The following is a 22504-nucleotide window of genomic DNA, read 5'->3' on the forward strand; positions in this document are numbered from 1 at the left end:
GTTTCTTTTGTAGGAAGGTTTTGTAAAGAAAAAAAAATATACACTAATAGCTGGCTTGCATCCTTTTCTCAAAATTTATCTAACGTGCTATTTCTGTAAGCTTCCAAAATCTGAACATATAGTGTGTGCATATGCACGTGTATTCATCACCATTTTGTTTTCTTCCCTTGTTCCTTTCGGAAGAATGGAAAAGCTGGCATACAGAGCAGGAAAAACATTTCTCATGATATTTTAATGATATTTCCAGTCTGGCTTCCAATTTTAAATAATTTATGTCAAATCTGTAGAAACTACAGCTAAGCATCTACTTAATTAGACACTCAGCCAACACAGGAGATGTTTTCCTCTTCATTAATATTCGTGTATACTCACCCCTATGCTGAGCAGTCATTTCATCAAATGTGCACTTGCAATTGAGAAGCATGTGAAAGCAGGAGAAGGAAAAACAATGTCTTCCTGGAATATTTTAATATCAGTTACTGTCAGGCATTCACTTGTTATCTCCTCAGTTTGTAGGCAGGTTTCCAGTTTTTTTCTGAATTTTTGGGCTTCTTTGGAACCCCTTTTGTACATTCAGTCTTTCCTGTTCTTATTCAGCTTCCAGGGAAAGGTGAGTAAGGTTCTTGCAAACATGTTGGAGAGGCATTAGAAGGGAGTATTTTGCCCTCCAGGTTCAGAAGTTCTTTCTGGTCTATGGCTTTGTGAGATGACAGACTAGAAAAGGACTCTTGAAGGGCTGTCTGTGTAGAAAATGCAATTGAAAGAGTGAAACCAGGAAAAAAAGGCTTATATTTTACAAGAATTTTGTTACAGGGACCTACCTGAAAATCATCTGAAAATGCATATATTGACTATACATGTATTAGTGGATACTTTGTGAAAACTAGCCTTGGGGTGCTTTCTGCACCTTTTATTGGATAAATTTTTCAATATTTAACACCAAAAAGATACTAAAGAAAAATGCTAGACTGTAATTTCAGCATCAGTGTGAAAGCCAAACCAAAACATAATGGTTTTAACAGACCACACGAGTGTCAAACTATTCTGTAGCAGTGAGGATATGGTTTACTATTTATATTCCTTGAGTAAAAAAAATGTACAGCAAACAGCCTTAGATAATGAACCTTTTCAGAATATAGCACAAAGTTTTTTTCTGAAGGTGTCTTAACAGTTAATGTTCTACATACACCTGTGCAAGGACCAAACCTAACAAGTCTTTACATGTCCCATATACTGAAAATTCATAAATTTATTTATTAACCCAAATAGGGTTCTTCCTGTATTAACATCTTGCGACTAAGTCAGTTCTCCAGACAAAACAGTGTTCTTGATGTTAGCTATATGGTAGTCTAATAATTCAAATTCTTGTAATGGTTCTTGAAATAATAACATTATATCTTCTAAAGTGGCCCATGATTCAAAATCAGTGATGGCACTGTAGTCTTATTTCAAGAGGTGAAATGAACATTTGCTTAACATGCATTTTAGATAGGTATAACAAATCTTTCCAGTATTCAAATTCAACAAAGTAATTTCCCCAGAATTTATGATTACTCACAGGGACCAGAACCACAACACCTTTATATGTCATGCCAGCTGTAAACATTCATTTAAGTCTAGTTGAGTTTTTTGAGACTCATGTATATTTTAAGGTAAGCCATGCATAAATAATTCCCTAGTTTGACTCTTGAATCAGGACTGGATCAAATCCTTGCCTTGCCTGGTTGCGAAAGGCTCATAGCATTTGTCATGTGATTGGTTGGGACAAAAGGGAATTTAACAACCTGCTCTTAAAAGAAGATACTAAAGACTAAAATGGATAGAATTTATCTGTTAAGTCCTTATAATGAAAGACGGGGAGTCAAGATGATCTTGGGGATAAGTTCAGCATGAGTCTGACGTTGTACAAATCATTTGACCTCTTTGTCCTTCTGTCAGTCAGATTGGAAAATTGGGCTGAAAGAGCTGGGTGCTACTGTGAAAGTGAATTCTGCATCTGAACTGAACTTTCATGGGTCAATATTTTTTTTCCTAAATAGGCATGGCTCAGTCCGGCATAAATGATTTTTTAATTAAAATTGATTTTCTGCATTGCTTAGAAGTGAGCTGCATAATTACCCACAAATACAAGGTAATCTGTTTACTGGCCAACAGTATTCTAATTAGAATTTCAGCACTTTTCCAGGTAGAAGTTCACTTTTATTACAAGCCTTGTGAAAAAAACAAATTACTAAGTCCATATTTACTGCTGAAGCCCATCTTTTTCACAGAGCTTGAAAGACTTCCATGTCTCTGCATTACATTCATACTTCCATGAAGCATGTGTTAGATTAATGGATGGAGTGTCAGGAATGATCCAGAGTTGAAATACAAGGGTTTCTGAGTTTTTGTGACTCTGCTGTTATTCAGAATAGCCAAGTGTGCTGGAACATAGCCTCATTTTACTAGAGTCTACTATAAATGTAGTAAAACAAGACTTTCTATTTCTTTAATGTGTTATCTGATCTTTTGAGATGCCCAGATGTTTTTACAGGACTTTTAACTTCTTTTTTCACTCCTTGCCTTTTTCTTGGTATTATTCTGTATTATACTAAGTGATTTCTTCATGCCACATACTTGTGGCTATAGAATTCATTTTGCAGAACATTTTCCAGCCCAAAGACCTGCAGCATTATATGCTTCTCAAAGCCATCCAAAATGTAGGATTTCTGGCTGTGAGAATTTTTTAATCTTACATTTGATCTAGACCTGAATGAATTTGAAATGAAAAAATTTAGCCATCTTATACCAGGAATTTAAAAGTAAGTTTTATTTAGCAAATGCTACCGCATAGTGTTTTAAAGCAGATTTTGCTTCCTAGCAGTGCACTATCTTCTTTCTACCTTTCCTGGGAGTCCAGAAACATATCCATCACCTTCAAGTATTTAACGAAGCAAGGCTATCCTAGGACTGCAAGGTCTTGTAAGCTCCTCATGACTTTTCCCCTTTCACAGATCTCTTTTTAGATTTTCTATAAGTTGATCAGATCTATATATTCCAGACAAAATGATTGGTTTCCATGAATTCATGGCTGGGACAGGGAAAAAAAGGTCTTTTTTGTAAAGTATTTCTTAATAGCTTTTTATTCTTCTCCCAGATGGCTTCTAGACAGGAGATGGATGTCTGTGCTTTTGTAGGATGCTATTTTTAAAGTGAAGCAGTTGCTGGATGGTTAATGAATAAAGTAATAAAAGAAGTTTTGAACAACTTCTTGGGTTTTTTGACTGCTTCCCAGGATACATGTTTTTCTGTGTGCATAATAGGCTTGATTCTCTTCTCACTTAGATGATTTAAGCCAAGAGGTTCATCCCTAAAGTCCAGTCGGTTACATTAGTCTGAAGCTATTCTAAGCTAAAAAAGAATTAGACTTCATTGGATATGTGCATGCAGTTCATTTTCTGACAAAAAAGGTGCACATGTGCAGTTTGGGGGATAATATTTTACACTTATCTCCCCAAATCCATTTCCTTAGCTTCCTTTTCATATTTAAGTCCAGATCATACTCTAAATTCCACTGCCACTACTAGATAAGGTTTGTTCTTATTTATTGTACTTGGACAGCAAGATAGTAGGTAGCTAAGGACATGACTTTCAGTTCTCAGTTGCATTCCTTACTCGAGAATCAAGCATCAAGAGTATCATTTCACACTGGGCAGTCCCTTTAAATACATGGGATCACACAATTTCATGTCAAGGTCAAATAGTGCTCAAAGACAATCTCCCCTTCTGCACTGTGGTACAACTCATTGGCCTGGATATAATATTTCCAGGTTTCCCAAAGAAGACCATCCTTGCATGAGTATTCGTATTTTTCACCTTTTTTAAAGGCACATCTGTTTGCTTCTAGATTTTTGGAGAAAAAGGAAGTTTCTTGTTTCGGTTTCCACAATAAACTCATATCAGTTCAGTAACTCTTCCCTCCCAGAAAAGCTATGCCACTGACTTCAGTGAGAGCAATATTTTAAATTGCATGTCTGTACATCCACAAAAGGTTTACTCCTTTGAATGCCCAAAGTCTTGCAGAAACCTCTTCGGGTTTCTCTCCTTCTTTTTCAAGAATTATTGCCCTTTACTTCTTCAAAATGATCCTTTCTGAGTTTGATGCTTTGTGAGTTTTCATTTCATTTTAACACTTCAGTGGTCCAACAGCTACAGACACTACAGGTTAATACAAGGCCTTCAAATGTACCTAGGAAGTTGTTATGGGTTTACCTAGGTAGGCCTAAAGTTAGGCTTTAGATTTTAGACTAGGCCTGAGACAATCAGCTGATTTGAGCTGGGCTGGGTCAGCTGACAGCTGACTACTATGGCCAGTGGTATTCCATACCATATTCCGACATCATCTCGAAGCGTAGGAGCCAGTGTAGGAGTGGCCTGGTCAGTTCCTTCATGGCTGCGGTCCCAGTAAGACATACCGTGCCACCCCAGGAGGGATGGCAGGCCCACGCTCAGCATCGGCTCACCACCATGTTATCTTAGGGAAGTAAAATGTTTCTTCTTAGTCTTTCTGCTTGGGTCTGTCTCTGGGGAATTGAGTTCTCCAGAGTGATTTGTAGTTAGAATGGTGGGGTTTGTGTTTGTTGGGGAGTTATTTTTTTGTTATGTCTAACTTGTGTGTGTGTTATATTGTAGTTTCTTTTAATTTTCTCTTTTCTGTATAAATATATATAGTTAGTTTAACCTGTTTTGAGGGTTTTTTTTCCCTTTCCTCCCTTTTCTCGGTGCAGGGAGGGGAGGGAGGCTGACACTCTGTGTTGGGCAGTTGGCATTTTGCCAGCTCAAACCAAGGCAGAAGTCTAAATTCATCTGTGAAGACACAATTTGTTTGGTGATGCCCAGTGACAGGACAAGGAAAATGGCCAAAAACTAAAACAAAAGAAGTTCCACCTCAATATGAGGAAGAAATTCTTTCAACTGAGGGTGGAAGAGCACTGGAATTCCCTAGGAATGATGTGGAGTTTACCTCTCTGGAGACATTCCAAACCCACCTGGACACAACATTCCAATGTAACCTGCTCTAGGTGACCCTTGGAAGGGTAGTTGAACAAGATGATCTTCCAGAGGTGTCTTCCAACCCTAAAAATTCTATGATTCTGTGATGCTATTTAGTATGATGCTGCTCAGCACGTCACCACTGCACCTTCCAGGAAGGCAGGCAAGTGACTTAGCCTAAAGCACTGTGCTCCTAAACCAGTTCTCCTTCTGGCCAAAACTCATGAAGACAAGTTCACAGAGGGCATACTCATGAAATATGTTTTGCTGCTGGGTGACCTTCCATTTGCCCAAGACAAAATTCAAGCCTTCTGCTGCTCATCTGGTTTAAAGTGATATAACCACACAGGACTCAGTGTGACCCCTCTGTATTCTTGAGCTGAATTGCCTTAAACCTGAGCTTAAAGTGCTTTCCTATTCAGGACTTTAACCTCATTAAAGAAGGGAAAAGTTCTGGTGAAGTTAAAAAAAAAGTCTATCCCTGCATGTGTCATGCACATCTATGTCATTGAGTAACAAAACCTCATTTTAAAGATCTAAAGAGCGAGGAAGATAAGTATGCATCACACATCTCTTACCAAGGCTAAAGGCCTCACATTTTTTTCAGAAGTCTGAAAAATAATTCTACCGTCTAAAGTAGTACTGGAATATATGTGTCAAAATGATGCATATCTTGGGCTCTTCTGGCCATATCATAGACAAGAGTGACTGAAAGCTATTTATCTTATGTGAAACTGCTTTACTGTAGAAAAATGATAGGACTTCCATGCGTTGATAAGATACTTATTTCTGATGATTCCACAACATCTAACGGCAGTTTAATTTTATCAATTCCTGTTTTCTGTGCATTGTAGCTTTCTTCTGATGTCCAAAAGATTAAGGCAGCAAACTTACCTTTACTAACGTGGAACACGTACATGTTAGGGAAAGGACTTAAGCAGAACTGAATATAAGAGCCACAAGCTTAAAAAAAAAAAAGAAAGAAAGAAAAAGAACAAAAGTTGCTTTGCTTTTCCTATGCAGCAACATCTAAAATTGCATGCTGCATATATTTATAATACTCAGCATCCTGTTCAAGTGGTTTAGTACTTACTACATAATATTTAAGGCTGCTTTAAAGAGAAAAAAAGATGCTGAAGTTTGCTTCCAGTCTTTTTTTCTTATTTTTACAGACTCAAGCACTTGAATATTTTTTGGTTTAAGATTTTCGTGTAAGAAAATTCTACTAGTGTTTTACATATTTGTATGCTTTGTAAACAGATTTTTTTCTCCTAATTGACTTAAATTCAGATTTAAATAGTAAAAAATGTAAAAATTAAAAAAATCTAAGTTCCAGGCTTTTCTGTACCTTTTTTCTACAAACACACATGGGAGACATTTAGGTTTAGTTGTTCACATAGGAACTACTCAGATTATCTAGACAACTAGTTACAAGGCACTAATACACTGACTGAAACTGTATTTTCCTTTTAACCTACTAGTTCTTGGTCTTAAAACAAACAAAGTAGATGGAGGCTCCTCTCTGACCTTGGAAATGTAAACAGGATTAACACTTTTTTAGGTCAGTGCTTGTCAGGGCAGCAGATGATGCTGGGGAAGCAGATAAAAGCACTGGGGAGCAGCATTAGGCTGATGAGGGGATTAGGGTGAGGTGGGCAGGGAGCGCTGCCCACGGCCGCGCAGGAGGCTCCATGTGCTGCCCAGGACACGCCGTGTCCACGCCCGTGGGATGGGCTGCGAGGAGCTCATGACACAGTTCAGACAAGGCTTTACTGGGGCATCTGCTGCTCTTTGTGCTAAACTACTTCGGTGGCTACTAATAGCAGCAGTAATGCCTTCAGTGGTGTAATGCCTCTTGTAATTCCTTCCTGACTTAAATCAGAAATCAATTGGACCCTACATGATCAAACATTTTCCCTGCAAAGTCAGATAACTTTTGACATGACAAACTGCGTTCTGGAAAGTGAGAAGGAGATCAAAGAGTTACTGATATCAATTAAATCTGCTGAAACGTGTACTCTTTCATGCAAGTACAATTAGCCATTAATTTATTTGAGAACAAGGTGGAACTTTTATTCCATGGAATATATTTAAAGTAATTTTTAAATTATTTTTTAAAAAACATCAGGTTATGTTTATAACCACAGGCTTAATGCAAAAATGGCAAAGATGAGACTTCGGATCCTTTCCTTCAAAAATCAGCTTAGTTTTTCAACTTATTTAGGCAATTGAAAGTTAGATAATATTAAACAGACTTAAACAAGCCAAACAAATCTACAAGACTTCGATCAGGACCTCAAAATGTTTCTCAATACATCACATTGGTTTGTTAAAGAAGTTCGTTGAAATCTCACACAATGACAAACGTCTCTGAAGAAACTGTCCTGCTTTTCCATTTCAATTTTTCATTTCTAATTTATGCTTCATTATATAGTACAAGATTAAAAACAAAAAAACAAACAAATTTAAAGTCTTCACCATTTTACCAAATCTTATACTTTCCAATAGTTGAAACAAAAGACAGTATGACTTTTCTTTGTGGAAATTTTAAACTTTTGAGACCTAAACTAGATTTAGCTTTTGACATAGCATTAACTCTTTATATATTAGGACTTCCATTCTGCTTGAATTGAATTGAGACAGCTTAAATATGACTCAAGACCCAAAGCTAACTATTTAATAATCATGGAGTAACAAGATTTTATATTTCAAAGCTTATTTTCTTCAGAAATTTACTATGAGTAAACACCCTGTATTTCAAAGCCAGAAAAGAGGAACACAAAATTTAAAACCAAGATATATTAGAGTCATGATATACAGATATGTCCTATCTTGTTGAGCTTTTTTTTTTTTTGAGAGAGAGAGAGATCTGTTGATACTCTCATTGAGTTGCATTTTTGATTAGTCATACAGCAGCTTAACAAGGACAGATTATTTATAAGATAATTTGCTTGTACTCAGTTTTGGAACAAACCATACAGAAGAAGTTAGACAGCTTTATCTGAGGTCTCTGTGTTTTGGAAAATAACCTTCTGGACATCAAGCTAAACTTAGGAAGTTTCCATCAGCCACCCACTACCCCTGAGAAGTTCAGGGCTTTAGAAAACCTGGTTACCACATTTTTAAGCTGAGCACTTCTGAAGACCAGAGCTTTTTATCTCCCTACACAGCACAAAGCGTAGGTCACAGGTGACACTCAAAGGACACAACATCTATAATGCAACATGTTATAACCATAAAATTGCCTGAGTAGATTCTGGAATACATGAATGTAGGTGTGTATCTGCCACCAGGCATCTCCACTGCCATCTCTATTGTGAGCATGGTGAACTCACATGGTGACTGTGGACAGCCTAAAGGACTTCAGGCTGAAGGATGAGGCCAAATTCTCCAGATTAATCTCTGAGAAACATACAGAAGGATAAAGACCAGCCTCAATATCAACTCACAAGTTGTTATACTCATGTAATCATATTTTTAGTTCTTTGATGCTGAAGTTTCTGTTTCTGATGGACAAAAGATACTATCTAGTCATGTGTGTATTACCAGCTCTGTTTCTAAAGCTCTTCAAGATCAGTCATTACCTCAAACCTCTTTCCCAAGATACTTATTTTGACAAGTTTTTTCTTTCATTTCCTCTTCTTTCTAGCTGAACAACAGCAGAAAAGTGAGGACGGTCAGGAGACGCAGAGCTTAAGCCCTCACCCAGACTTTGACAAATCACAGTTAAATGACTGTCCAAGAGATTCTGGATGTTACATCTCATCAGAAAATTCAGATAATGGCAAAGAAGAAGCAGACCTAGAAGACCTGTCTGACATGGTGCAGTCAATAACAATCACTGAGTCAAACTGATTCAGTCCTGCTGCTTTGCTGCAGATTTTCAGAAAAGACAATCAGATTTGGCAGCATGATGGCACAGAAGTAGAACACAAAATATTCTTAACACCAAAAATCTACTTTGGGCTGATGTATGATGCTCTAGACTGTTTAATATGTGGACACTTGATAACTAAATGTTAGTTTATAATACGAATATCTCATGTTTTTCTTGTCAATGAATTCACAGATGTTTCATTAAAAAGGTTTACACATAAGTATTTATAAATATTTGTACAGCAAATGCATTTTCTATAATGATAGAGATATTTTTTAGGTAGGGGTTCATAATCTGGAGATGTTCATTTCTGGAACTGTCCAAAATGTAAATATTGTACATATTTATTTTAAGAATATATGGATTAATCACACCATGTCTATTTTCACCTGTGTTTTGCTGATATATGTACAGAATATACTTTCATTGATATATCATCATAATAAAAAAGTGGATACATTCACACTCAACTTTGAAAAATACCAAGCTAATTCTCACTAATATTAAGACTTTTTCCTACCACTCTTCTCCAAAACAAGCTCTAAAGTAGACTATCACCTCTGGTACTTTATTTTGGAGGCATGAAAGAACTGTAGGGTGTATCTGAATTCAGCTTTCTCTGTTCCTTATCTTTTAGAAGAACACAGCCACATGGATGGCTTATGCAGTGACAATGTTTTATGGTAATTTTCACACTTGTTCTCATTTGTCCCAAGCATTAGACAGAGAATGCAAGCTTGGAGAAAAAAAAATCAGTATCAATGCTATGTTTTTATGATAAGTTCTTTGTGAAGCTGTTGCCTTTTGTGTGTAGTGTGAAGTTTGTTAATAGAGTATTTGTTTGTATACAGAACTGAGAAACTAACATGGTTATTGTGCATGATTGTCTTTCACATGAGATTTTATTGTCTTTTCCCAGTATATTTCACACTGGAATACACATTTTATCTGCCTGTCTTCTTCTAGAGTACTTTCTTCAACAATAAACAGAATCATGTGTTTAAGCCCTTTAAAAACTACTTGATTTTTAATGTGGTCATTACATTTCAAAGGCTGCTCTCTTCTAAGACTAACACAGTAAATGGCAATTCCACTGAGCATTTTTAGCATGCAGAGTAATCTGTGTATCAAATCAATAGAGAGACTTTTTGTGCATTCATTAGTCACACAATTTTCATAATTTAAGGCATTTTGCATTTATGTTAAAGAATTTCCACATATTGCTGACAGCATGAAATAAAATCACCTTCAGAAGAGATGAAACACAGAAAGTTCCACCCAAAAAAGAATATTTTGGAAGAAGCTATAAACAAATGGAAAGCTTTTCTCTTTTTCTCTTTTTTTCCTTCCAATGTAAATGCTTTCTGTTCTTTTCATGACACCTCAAATGACTACTTCTGTCAGACTCCTAATACACAGATCTGCTTTGAAGGCTGTAGTATAAAAATTGTAATTTTTGAAAATGATGTCAACTAGGTTTCAAAGATTTGGAGTAAAAAAACACTGTTTAGAAAAATAACCCAGAAAGGGGGCTACTAAGATTTGTGTCTGGTTTTAACTTACTTTATACACTGGCAAAAAATTTCATTATTTAGCAGCAATGACCCCATACTGCCAGGCACAGTGGGGATGCAGAATCCCCTGCCAGGATGAAGGATGTGAGAGCTTGTGTCAAGCAGCTATACTTGCTAATGCTTTTCTAGCCAGTAGTGTGCCATGACATGCAGTACTGACATTGCTTAACATGACTAAACTTCCAAAATAATGTATTTGGATTGGCTTCTATCATCTCCTCATTCTAGAGGAGGACTACAGTCAGCCTGAATTCCTCTAAGAGCGGCTTATTTTTTGGCTTTTGTGGCAGACGTGCTTAGTCTTCAGGTTGCTTCTATCTAGACATCTGTAAAATTGCTGAACCTGAAAAATGTGTTGAGGTGAGTTTAAATATGATTAGGACTGCCAGGAAACAGCTAAGTTAGCTTGGTCAAGGACTAACGGCTGCAGAGGCCAGAGATGTACCCTGACACAAATACTCTGAGAAATGTTAATTTGCATAGACTCGGAAAAAACATAGGTCTCCCTAATTAGTTACAATGACACAGGCAAAGCTTTCAACAGAGCAAAACACCCAACAACTGATTTATTTTACAGGAATTAAAGTCTGCCTAGCTTGGGCTGATGGCAAGAGTATAAAGGTGCAAGGTTAACTAGCTGGGAATGAAGGGCATGAGCCCTGGCCTAACCACTTCTGTCTCTAATCAGTAAGGCCTTGTCCAAAGGGCTTTTATTTAGACAACTGTATCAACTGAAGGCTTTTTTGAGACACTTTGTGACTTCCTGCAAAGTCAGAGCAGATTAGATCTTAGACTGAGAAACTTCCGTTCTCTCACATTATTCTGAGAAAAAGAATACGGAAATTTTGTCCCACAAAGCAAAAAAATGTGTTTCCTACAAGAAGCATGCACTACTTTCTTTCATGTCTCAGTGATCTCATTAATCACACAGATCATGGATTAAACTCTTTGTAATAGCACAAATATTTCTCCAGCTGGCTTTACTGCTAGGTAATATTAATAAAAGATAATTTTAGGAACTGTCAGAAAAAGTCTGATGTAGATCTGAGCTATTTTTGAGTAATCTTTAAAATGTCCTGGACACAGGGAAGAAAATAAAGCAGTAGAGGTTTTGCTCCTCTCTGCCATTTGCTCAACAGTGTCACGTCCCTTTTCATTTTTATTAACCTTCCTCTGCAGTTAAGGAACACTAAAACGTTTGTAAGTCTCTTATTTGGAGGTAACCAAGAGTCCACCATTGCTGCAGTTCCAAAGGGATGCAGGAGCAGTCAGTGACAGCAGAGGCAAAACTAGGAACGCTAGTCTTTCTCACCTTCAGCCAGTGGGGCTTTCCCCAGCCACACAGACTGTGGTGCAGGTGCAGCAGACTTACCCCAGGGCTGGGGTGCTGGGCTGACTGCTGGCACGTGTGCTGCTGCCTGTCCACAGCAGAAAGCAGCTAAATCAGGAAGACTTTGGTGACCTACAGAAAAAATCAGGTGGCTGTGGGCCCACTCCTCCCCAGAGGAGAATAACCTCTGGTCAAAGTTAACACCGCATTTAGCAGCACTGCCTCATGCTCAGCATCATTTGACTGCTCTTCACAGCTGGCATCCCATTAAATGAGGGCTGCTCTACCATCAAAGAGGGTAGCTGAGTGCCAGACTACAGCCCTTCAAACCATGTGGACTAGCCTGCAAATCCCAGGAGTCAGTATCCTGCTCTCCAGGCTTTGTAACAAAACTTCTGAAAGTCAGAGGACATAAATGCATCAGTGTAGAGGATAGAAGCAAAGAGGAGTTTGCTTTCATTTTGCTGAGTTTGGAATGATCAGAGAAGGCATAAGGCAAAATGTGGGCAGACCTGTGGAAATTCTGGAGAAGACTCATCTCTGAGGGACTCAACTAACTACTGGCTGCCACCTGCATTTTCCAGCACCCACACAACTCTCTAAGCCCAGCAGTCCGGCCAATTTTCCACCCAGCTTACTGTCCAGCTTCCCATCTCACACTTCACCAACCCTACCACTAGAGTGGTCAGTCTCTCCTGAGATGTGAGGAAGCCCACAGCTTGTCAGCTGTGATTTAAAATGTGCCTTCATACCATAGTGCTTTCTCCCAGGTAGTGGTAATTAAAATAATTTCTCCATTGTCACAGAGCTGCATCACACTGGTAGAATCTTTAGAAGGCTGGTGCAGAGATAACAACCCAATTTTGAAAGAAGAAAAGGGTATCTTGTGTGCTGTGAAACAGAAAGGCCAGTTTCTAGATGTCACTGTGTTCCCAGGATGAGTGCAACCCACCCTTTCTCTGGAAATTAGCTGTTCCATTGAGTATAGTTTTTTTTTGCCCACAGACAAACACATACATGCACATACAAATCTGAGGTCAACAGTTAAAAGAAGACATGCCATAGACTGACTGGGTGCCTTGGGTCACACTGGCAGCTTGGTATCTGCCCTAAGACAGCCTCAATGGCAGTTGTGTAACTGAGTCACATGTCACAGATGCCTGGGTCTTTTGTCATGTCAGAGGGAAGTAGTTTCTACATGTCTGGTAACAGCCTGGCAAACCTCCTGCCTCTTTTTCACAGCTCAAAGATGAGGTTTCGGGCTATGTTAACCACTGAAGAGACTATGTGCGTCATGCTCAGAAGTCTGCTGGCTGTGTATGTTGTACTACTGCTTTGTGCAATAATGCTCTTTAGTCAGTTCCAGGAATATGTGACATAGGATGGTATAAACATATTCTTTTGTCTAAGAGTCCCTGCATGCAGTTTTCGCTTGCATCACTGATCCTTGGTTCCTGATAGGCAATGGGCAGATTCTTGCCTACAACTCAGGAAAATGCATAGAACATTCTATTTGTATGTTCCCAGTGATGAACCCATCAGCCTGTAGCTCCTTATCTTCCTCTAAAGTCCTGAGGGCTGGCCAGAGGCCTGGCACTGTCTGGAATATTTGCAACAGGCTGATAATCCACCAGTGACTTTGTCAAGCCTTATACTGAATCAGACTCTGGGGTCCTCAGTTCAAGAAGAGGACATGGACCTTTTGGAGTGAGTCCAGAGGAGGCCACACAGTTGATTAGATGGATGGAGCACCTCTCCTAGGAGGAAAGGCTGAGAGAACTAGGATTGTTCAGCCTGCAAAAGAGAAGGCTTTAAAGTGACCTAACTGTGGCCTTCCAGTACCTTAACGGAGTGTATAGGAAAGATGGAGACTATTCACAAGACCAGGTAGTGACAGGACTAGGGGGAATGGCTTCTGACTGAGAGCAGGTTTAGATTAGACATTAGGAAGAAATTCTTTCTGTGATGGTGGTGAGGCACTGAAACAGGTTGCCCAGAATTGTGGATGCCCCACCCCTGGAAATGTTCAAGACTAGGTTGGAGCAACCTGGTCTTGTTAAAGCTGCCCTGTCCATAGCACAGGGTTTGGAATAGATGGTCTCTAAGATCCCTTTCACCGCAAATGACTCTATAATTCTGTGATTACCTGACCCTAGAAGAAGGGCTGTTCTATTCCCTGCAAAACCAATAGAAGTGATGTCAAACCTTCTATTTTCTCCTGCCTAGGAAAGGCCAACAAATTCCACTACAAGCACATGGCAAAAGGGACTGGGAAATAGTAATAAATTCAGGCAAACACAATTGTTAAATCTACAGAGTTGCATTATGTATGAAGAGCAGTCATTGCAATGAATGTGAATTTCTTGGGAAATACATGTTCTCTAGAAGAAAGAAACAGGTGGGAGGAGGTCCATGATAGGCTTGGAGGGTTTGAGAAGGTCATTTCATTTTTTGTATCTTGCCAGAATTTGTTCTGACATGCCTAGAAATCTCTGCTAGGCATGAGAACTGTCTGCTGACAGCAAGAACACAGAAAATCTGCCTGTGCCAAGAAGTCATACACAAATGAGGGACAAGAGGACTGGAGGGCAAGTGGTGTTCCTTAACGGTTCACATACCTTGGCTGCTTAATTTAAATCTGGCCAGTGTCCCACAGTGTGCATGTTCCCTGGGCAGAGCCCACAATGTCCTCAACCTCCTAAGGCCTATTCCTTCATGCCAATCAAATATATGAATGTCCCTCTCTCTGACCTGGGCTTTCTCAAATGACCCATGTTCAGGGATCTCAGGTTTCGAAGTTTGTTTCTTCATGGGTCCTCTGTGCTTACAGTGAGTGAGGATTAGATAAACCCTTACTACTGTCTCATTACTTTCCCATTATGGAAGCTGTGCAACCCAGGTTTTCCAGAATACCTGTCTCCCTTCCTCATTCATGGTTTCTGGAGGAGATCTCCATGTATGGAAGGGCTCTCTTTTGTGTGCCATACATGGGTTTTTAGGGTGGAACACCAAAGGTGTAGACATGTACAAGTCAGCATTAGGACACGGAGACAGCTCAAGAATGTGCAGGGCCATAGAATGGTTTTAACAGGCTGTGGACAAGCAGTTTGACACTGCTTGGCTACCAGTCAAGTCCATATGGTCAATGGAGGACATGGGAGGATTTCAGCCTTAAGCATTCCCAAGCCTTATCTTTCCTGCAGAAGGAACTGAAACCAAACTGTGTGAATCATAGCTCCCCTGAATGCAAACAAACATACCAGCATTGAGAGTTACTTGGTGACTTGGGATTGAGTTTGAATACAGCAGTGTGTACTCTGCCATCATGACAGACAGCCTGTGCTGCTTCTGCTCTCAGTTTCTGAAGCACCCTCCTCTGGACTCTACTAACCTGCTTCGCTCACATACCTGGTCTCAGTGGCTGCTCCTGCAGCTGGTTAGCTCAAACAGCTGAAAATCAGGCCCCAGCCTTTTGTTACTTTTCTGTGAAAAGAAACAAGGTCCTCAAGACTGTGATGCACATTATATCACAGATCTCTCTAAAATGTTCACCTTCATATTCGAGTACAGTCCCTTGCTGGCTATCAAAAAAAAACACTCCAGGGAAAGCACTTCTTAAAATACTATTGGCAATAACCTTAGACTTTAGAGAGTGTAAATGTAAAAGAAATGTAAAGAGAAAGCCATTCATGTGGGGGAAAAGCACTTTGGAAAAAAATGAATACAGCAAAACTGAGGAACTTGCATGGTTTAAAGAAATCTTCCTGAATATTACCTAACTATTTTGCCTCCTAATTTTGCTCTCATCTCTAACATAAGACGTGAATGGCTAGAATCGTTCTTTACACCAGCATATTAAAATAAAATGTAACTTACTCAAGAAGAGTTATTTCTCTTTAAACCTCTGTGTGGTAAAAAAATACAGCAAATACTTATTGTACTTCCTTGTCAATGTTACAAGCTACATGGCTAACTAAAGACAGTGATGAAGTATCAAAAATACTAAAAGACTACAATAGCCAATAACTGCACCACTCAATTAATGCTATGTGCCTGCCTATAGGACATCTACTTGTCTTAGTTCTGATTTTTTTTTTTTTAGACAAAATGAACTAGCAATCTTTGCTCATTTCAAATTTGTTAAGCAAAATGTGCTTGGTAACCCAGAAAAGGCTTCCATCTGGGGCTTTGGAGGGGTTGCTTTTTCATTTTGCTTTCAGAGTGGAGGGAAAGCCATCATCAGTGGAAGGAGTTCTGTCACAAGAGTGACTTTGTCAGCTACGACTTCATTTCATTAGAGAAAAAAATGGGAAAATTGACTGGCTTGAATTGAATTTGTGGACATATTTAAAACTTAGTTAAGGGATTAAAAGCATTGTATGTTATGAAAAGGATAAAGACTGGTTATATGGGACAGGCCCTACAGGTGTTTGCTGAGGTCTGTGAAAGGAAAGATGATGGCTGAGTGTCCAACAGAACAGAACCTGTGCATGAGAGAAGGTGTGTATTCTCTGACTTATAGTTTTAACATAGCAATGAATGTGTGTTTACTGTAAGGCTGATTTGTCCTTTGAGGCAGACCCAACACCTACAATTTTTTCATAAAATTAGTCTCTGCAACACTGTAGTTTTGTGTTTTACTCTGGCAAAAGACCTAAATCTTGCCAAAGTGGCAGAGAAATTAGACATTATTTGACAAAAAGAAACAAATTTGTGTGAGACATGATTCAACAATATAAGATGCTAGAAAACAGGTTTAGGTACATACTGTACAGTACTTCATAATTTCAAAATTGAGTACAGGGGATCATTTAATTAAAACCTATTCAACTGAAAATCCTATTTATCTGAAACAAATGTTTGTCCTATCTATAATATCAACAAACTATTCACATGAGCAACTAGCAATAAACAACAGAAAGATGCACAATGAATGTCAATTAACACAATTTGCTATCAAATAAACTTGCAGTTTATGTATACAGCTTTAGTACTGTCCTGTGTATCCATTATAAAGGTCAATTAACCTCAATTGCAGCTAGTCAGCTTGTTCTAAAACAAAATCAGCATAAGATCTCTCTCTTTTTTTTTCTTTTTTTTTTTTTTTAATGAGCATCTCAGCAATTCAGTTGCCTGGCATTGAAGAACTTCTAAACTGCTATAAGTCTTTGCTAAAGGTTTTATGTTAGGAAATGTCAAAAAAAAAAAAAAAGGGAAAAAACAAGAAAAAAGAGAGAGTGAGATTGGCTGAAATTGTCAAGGTGTCACAGTGTGGCTGCATAAGGCTTTTAAAATATTCATTATTCAGCACATAATCATGGATTCAGAACAACAAAGAGCTTTGGTATATGTGTGCCTCAAAGGATGAAAATCTTCCTAAGTAAAGCTTTCGATGCATACACTAATCCAAGACTATACTAACAAATCTCTTGAAATGGAAATCCTTGCTGAAAACGGCCTGTGTGCTTTAAACACTATCAAAGGGGTTTTTTCCCCCTCTCCCCTTTGGCTGCAGAATGTCAGCATTTATGGTAAAAGTCAATCAGGTGCTCACTTGTTTTGCTTAATCAGGAAGAAGTGGTACCACGTGAGCAGTGGGAGCCCTCATATGGAATTGCACAAGCATCACTCACTCAAAGGACCATCAATGCTGTAGAAAGCAAAGGCAGGTGGTTAGAAGTCTGACATATTGGTCTGTGAAAAAGGCATATGCATAACACTTCAAATAAGAATATTTGCGATCACTCTCAAAAACACGTGTGAAACACTGGACTTAGAGAAACACTAGTTTTCTCAGGAGCTAATTATTACATTGCTAATAAAAAACTCCACATACACAGACATAAAAAAACCCCAAAGCAAAACCAAACAAAATCCAAACGAAACCAAAAACCAAAGAACCAATATGGATTATTGATCACTTTGCAGGACATCCTTCAGTGGTCATTTCAGCCATTGACCACACTGACCATTGATTAAGGCTTATATCCGATCTGACAGTGTTTAAGAGGCTGTTTAAGTCAATTCTTAAAAAAAATAATGGAAAAAGGGGTGGCTGATATCATGAATCATGATTCTGGCCCTGTCAAATGCTTCTGCAGTCTTTTTGAAGCTGATGATATTTACAAAATAACTACAGTGGTGTATTCTCTCTTTAGAAAAGAAAACATATGAAACTGTACAATGACCTAGGGGGGGAAAAATTGCTTTCTTGGTGTCTACTAACACACCTTCTTTCTCAGAAGGTTAACTGGGGCTCTGTGCTTTCTGTGTCCTTTATGAACTTTGTCTTTGCTGTAGGCAGACAGTGTTCAGTGCTCAGTGCAATTTTTTCTGATATTACTGCTACTGCAGTTCATGGAATACTAAAAAAAAACAACAAAAAAACAGCTAAAACTTGAGAACCTAATTATACCAGACACAAACCAGTAGGAAAATGTTTTGTTTTCTGGGTAAAATTCACCTGTGTCCCTAAGGCCTACGAAATACTTGGTTACAATTGTAGTCTGAAAATGACAGGGTCTCTTTACTACTTTAGACTATCCTGTCTCAGTGCTTTTTCCTACTTCAGTGCTTAATTCTTCCTAACGGTGATCTTTACTTACCATTTCACTGCTCTAGCAAACATCAAACTGCATTACACTGTTTAACTTACCAGGGCTACAGCAGTAAAAAGAACAACTAACATTCACTAAAAAGTAAGAGTCTCATCTCTGGCTGATGTGCTTTCAAAATTCAGCTACAAACTCAAAGAGAGTTCATGACTACAGAAGCCGGAGGAAAATATTATTTCATTTTTTCACACTGCTAAAAGAAGCCCCCCTGAAAACAAGTCAGTGTCTGAATCTTAACATTGTGGTTCCAGCATGAGATAGAGTGAAACCAATATGCTTGGCTTGTCCAGCTAATGTGAGTGGCTGATCTGTACTGACCAGGCTAGAATCTTCTACTAACCCTTAAGTTCCATGTAAAAAAGAGAAAATGTGCAGATATTGATCCAGGGTATGCAGAGATGCTGCAGTTCCTTCAACTAAAAAAAATATTTACTCACTGGTTGAAAAACTTTGCAATCAAATAGATCTGTGCCCCTGTAAGAACTACTTGCACCTCATAAATCATGCTTTGGTCTGGTAACAGTATAAGAAATAGACCATCTGAGTCAGCCAGCTTGGTGTAAGGTAATACCTCCTAAAAGGCATCCTGAACATCATCAGGGTCTTGTGAAACAACATTTTGATTAGCTAAGTGAAAATGAATCACAAGTGTTGGCATACAGCTATGCTATCATTTTATTCAAAGAATGATCAATCAGTAGTAGAGTGATGAAACACAAAACAGAAAGATCAATTCAAGACATTATATTCTTACGAGTCTCCTAGATCCTCTACTCAAGATCTGATAGTTTCCACAAGACTTATAAGACATGGATGATAATTACAAAGATATGGTAATTGAGGGCATTAAATCAAGCGTGTGAGCTAGATCTGCTGTCACAGCAAGAACAACTTCACTGAGAACTGGCAGACAAGGATTTTCTTCCCCCTTGACTGGCACAGCAAGATCCTCATCCAGCCACTGGCACAGTAACAGGTTCCACTTTAAATCTATCCTATCTACACCCTGTTGAAGTAATTCAGTTAATTGCATGCATCAGTCTTTGGAGAACTCTTTTATACTGCTAGTTATGTCCTTGGATGAGTAGGGTAGCAATCAAACACTGAGGGGGCACGCTGCTGCCTGCTAGACCTGGAATCACTGCTACAGAGCCAAGAGTCCACTTAAGCACCAAGGAACCCAGCAGCCCACGAGATCAACTAAGCTTTTAAATGCTATAAATTAGTCAAGAAGGGATGTGCTGTAAGCATAAATCTGTGAGCCATGGTGCACAGCACTAAACAGCCAGCCAGAGCATGACTTGACAATTTAAAGAATTTGATTGTAATGTTAGTTTACTAAATTTCTTTTTTTACCTTTAGGGGAAAAAAAAAGACAAAGGAAAGAAAGACTGAGTAAAACCAAAAGAATTGCAATGAAGGCCAGACAAAAGATTCACCCAGACAGATGAGACACAGTTCTTCTACAGACTGTGCCAATATTGACTTCCACATAAAGTCCTATTTTTTTACAGAAAAGGTTAACCTTCCACAATTTACTTACTCATGAAATATAAGGTGAACAGAGACACTAGTGCAAATGATCCAGTATATTAAAAAATGCATTGAGCCAGGAAACATTCAAAGTTCTGTTATAAATTATCTTTTAAGGTCTGGAATAGTAGACAGAGTGGCTGTGCCAAGCCCTATTAACGGGAATAGATGGATTTAGAGGGAATCTTCTTTTAGATTCGGTCTCTAAAAGATATAGAGGCTTTCTGTCCCACTCATCCTTTAAAGATTATTTTTAAAAAGGGTTATGGATAGCCAATCATGTTGTTAGGAGCTGAGCAGCAAAGTAGATATGGGCAACTGGAAGTATATATTTCAAAGGAGTAAGGTATAATAACAGCTGTTTGATCCCTTCCTATCCTATCCCATAAAAATTATCACTATCATTTATAAGGGTGGGGGAGAGAGAGGATAAGTTGGTTTGGTCAGCTTTTGATATGCACTGAAAATGTTAGGCTGTGTTGTTCTCCTTCCCCTATTGCCCTCAGGCAGCAGTCAGAGCAGAAACTAGAGACAAGCAGTTGATCTGAATAATATAGCTCTTCTACTTCTCTCTCCAACCTGGGACAGCAGAGAGAAGCATTCACACCGCTCTCCTTTATTTTTACTACGGTTTCACTGAGGCAGAAAATTCATGGCAATGCTTGGAGTTTGAAAGAGCAGAGCCTATGAAGAAATTCCCCCAAATTTCCCACTGACAGGGGAGCTGAAAAGCACATAGGTGTTAGATCCTAACTTAAGGCTTGATTGCATGAAATAGCCCATTTGGGGTAGTAATACTGTGCCAGGTCTCTGTGCAGACAATTTTATTCTGCAGTTATATAGCAATTCTTTCCTCTTTATGAAGAATCTAGGGTTGTGGGGAAGTTTTTGTACCGATCACTTCCAATTAAACCCCAATTACAAAACCCTAGCACATATTTCTTGGCAGAGGCAAATCTTCACGAGGAGAAAATTGCTAAACTTTAGAATCAGAGAGCATAGAGATGGGATGAATCCCTTTTCCTATGGGACTATCCCTTAGCATTTAAGTTTACAACTTGACATTTTCTGAGATGAATGGAAAGGTTTTCATACTGAGTGGGACTGTCTTTAAAATGAATTGTACTTTTCCTTTAAATATGAGTAATGTACTAGCTAGTGAGAAGTAAATGGGATGAAAATAGAAAGACAAAAAAAATATCTTTCCTTAGGTACAAGATCTGATATAGGGATATTTGCTATGTAGGCTGTGTTGAAAACCCTCTAATGCTTTGGAGGGACCATTCTGGTCTAGCTTACCTGCTGTGATTGAGGCAGAACAGGGTTGGTGTTGAGATAGCAAGAGAAATTCCTGTGGAAAAGGATTTAATCTGGCAGGTGTATTGACCCTGGCTAACAAGAAATGCCAAAGAGATGCGGGTTTGAAAAGAGGTTTGAGGAGACCTTGCTCCAGTGTACAGTCCTTCAGTCAGCTTATGTGAATCCAGTGTTGCATAGCTTTGCAAAGCCAGAAGAGACAGCAGACTGTGCTGTCAACTGGGTTTGGGTTTCACAGTTCTTTGCTCAATATGTGAAGCTTTTGTGAGGGCCATTCAAGTGCAGCAGTCAAGCATGGAGCAACCGAGAGACCATGTCCTCACATGTTCAGGCACTCTTTACAAGCTGCAGTACTGTAATATTGCATGAAATACTACTCTGAGCCAAAAATGGTTTCTCCTACACCAGACAGAAGGTAAATTAGCAGTAGTGATTTTTACACCCACATTTTCTCAATCATTTTTAAGTCAGTTGGTAACTTACATAGTTACTTTCTTAGCAAGAAAAGTGCTTGTGCAGTATCTGCCTGACGTGCTCTAACTATCTGGCATTTAATCATCCTTTTTAATTTAACCAAGAAAGATAACTCCACTTGTGTCTAGTCTCTTCAGGAGGTGACTTACTTCCTGTGTAATTTCACTTTTTGCGGCATGAAAAACAACTATGCTGTTCATCTCCTCCTGCCTCCTCATTTTTAGCTCTAAGGTACAGAGCTTGGTACTGTTGCACATTATGCCAGAGGTCTATTAAGCAGCATACTGGTGCACCGATCTGGAAAAATGTATCAGGCAATGATGCTGGCTGCATTCAGCACGAGCCTCGTAAATCCTGGGCACATTCTCTGCATCGCTTCAGAGATGCCGAGGTAAAAGAGAGAAGCTGTGCTATACCTGCATGCATGACTGATTGCCAGCATTGAAATGTTCCCTCGGAGTGTGCTGCTGCTCCTTTGCCACCTGTGCTCTGAGAGGCATGTCAGCAGGAGAGGCAGAGACAAGGAAGGGAAAGAGGGGCACAGGGGATGCGCCTGGGCTACACCATCCGTATTCATTGGGACACACTGTTAGATGCTTCATGTCAGAGCAGCTCCCTGGCTTCCCCAACCTGGCTGTGGGCTGGCAGCCAGACACAGAGTTAGGAAGTCATAACTAGTTCCTGACTCTGCTTCAACAAATGTGGACTCAGCAAAGCTGAAGCTCTGGCCCAGTGCCTTTGCTGAATACAGAGC

General features: G+C 39.0%; 1 protein-coding gene across 3 annotated transcripts in view; it reads left to right on the top strand.

Annotated features, from left to right (window-relative positions):
• LOC139675506 (SAM domain-containing protein SAMSN-1-like) overlaps positions 1 to 9927 on the top strand; it is a 36076-nt gene extending 26149 nt beyond the window's left edge. For all 3 annotated transcript variants that reach the window (XM_071563248.1, XM_071563267.1, XM_071563257.1), the window contains exon 8: positions 8681 to 9927. In XM_071563248.1, coding sequence (XP_071419349.1) covers positions 8681 to 8886 — 206 coding nt within the window. In that variant the 3' untranslated portion in view covers positions 8887 to 9927. The remainder of the gene's footprint in view (positions 1 to 8680) is intronic.
• Positions 9928 to 22504: the final 12577 nt, after the last annotated feature.

Source organism: Pithys albifrons, chromosome 1, assembly GCF_047495875.1.
Source record: "Pithys albifrons albifrons isolate INPA30051 chromosome 1, PitAlb_v1, whole genome shotgun sequence".
Lineage (NCBI taxonomy): Eukaryota > Metazoa > Chordata > Aves > Passeriformes > Thamnophilidae > Pithys > Pithys albifrons.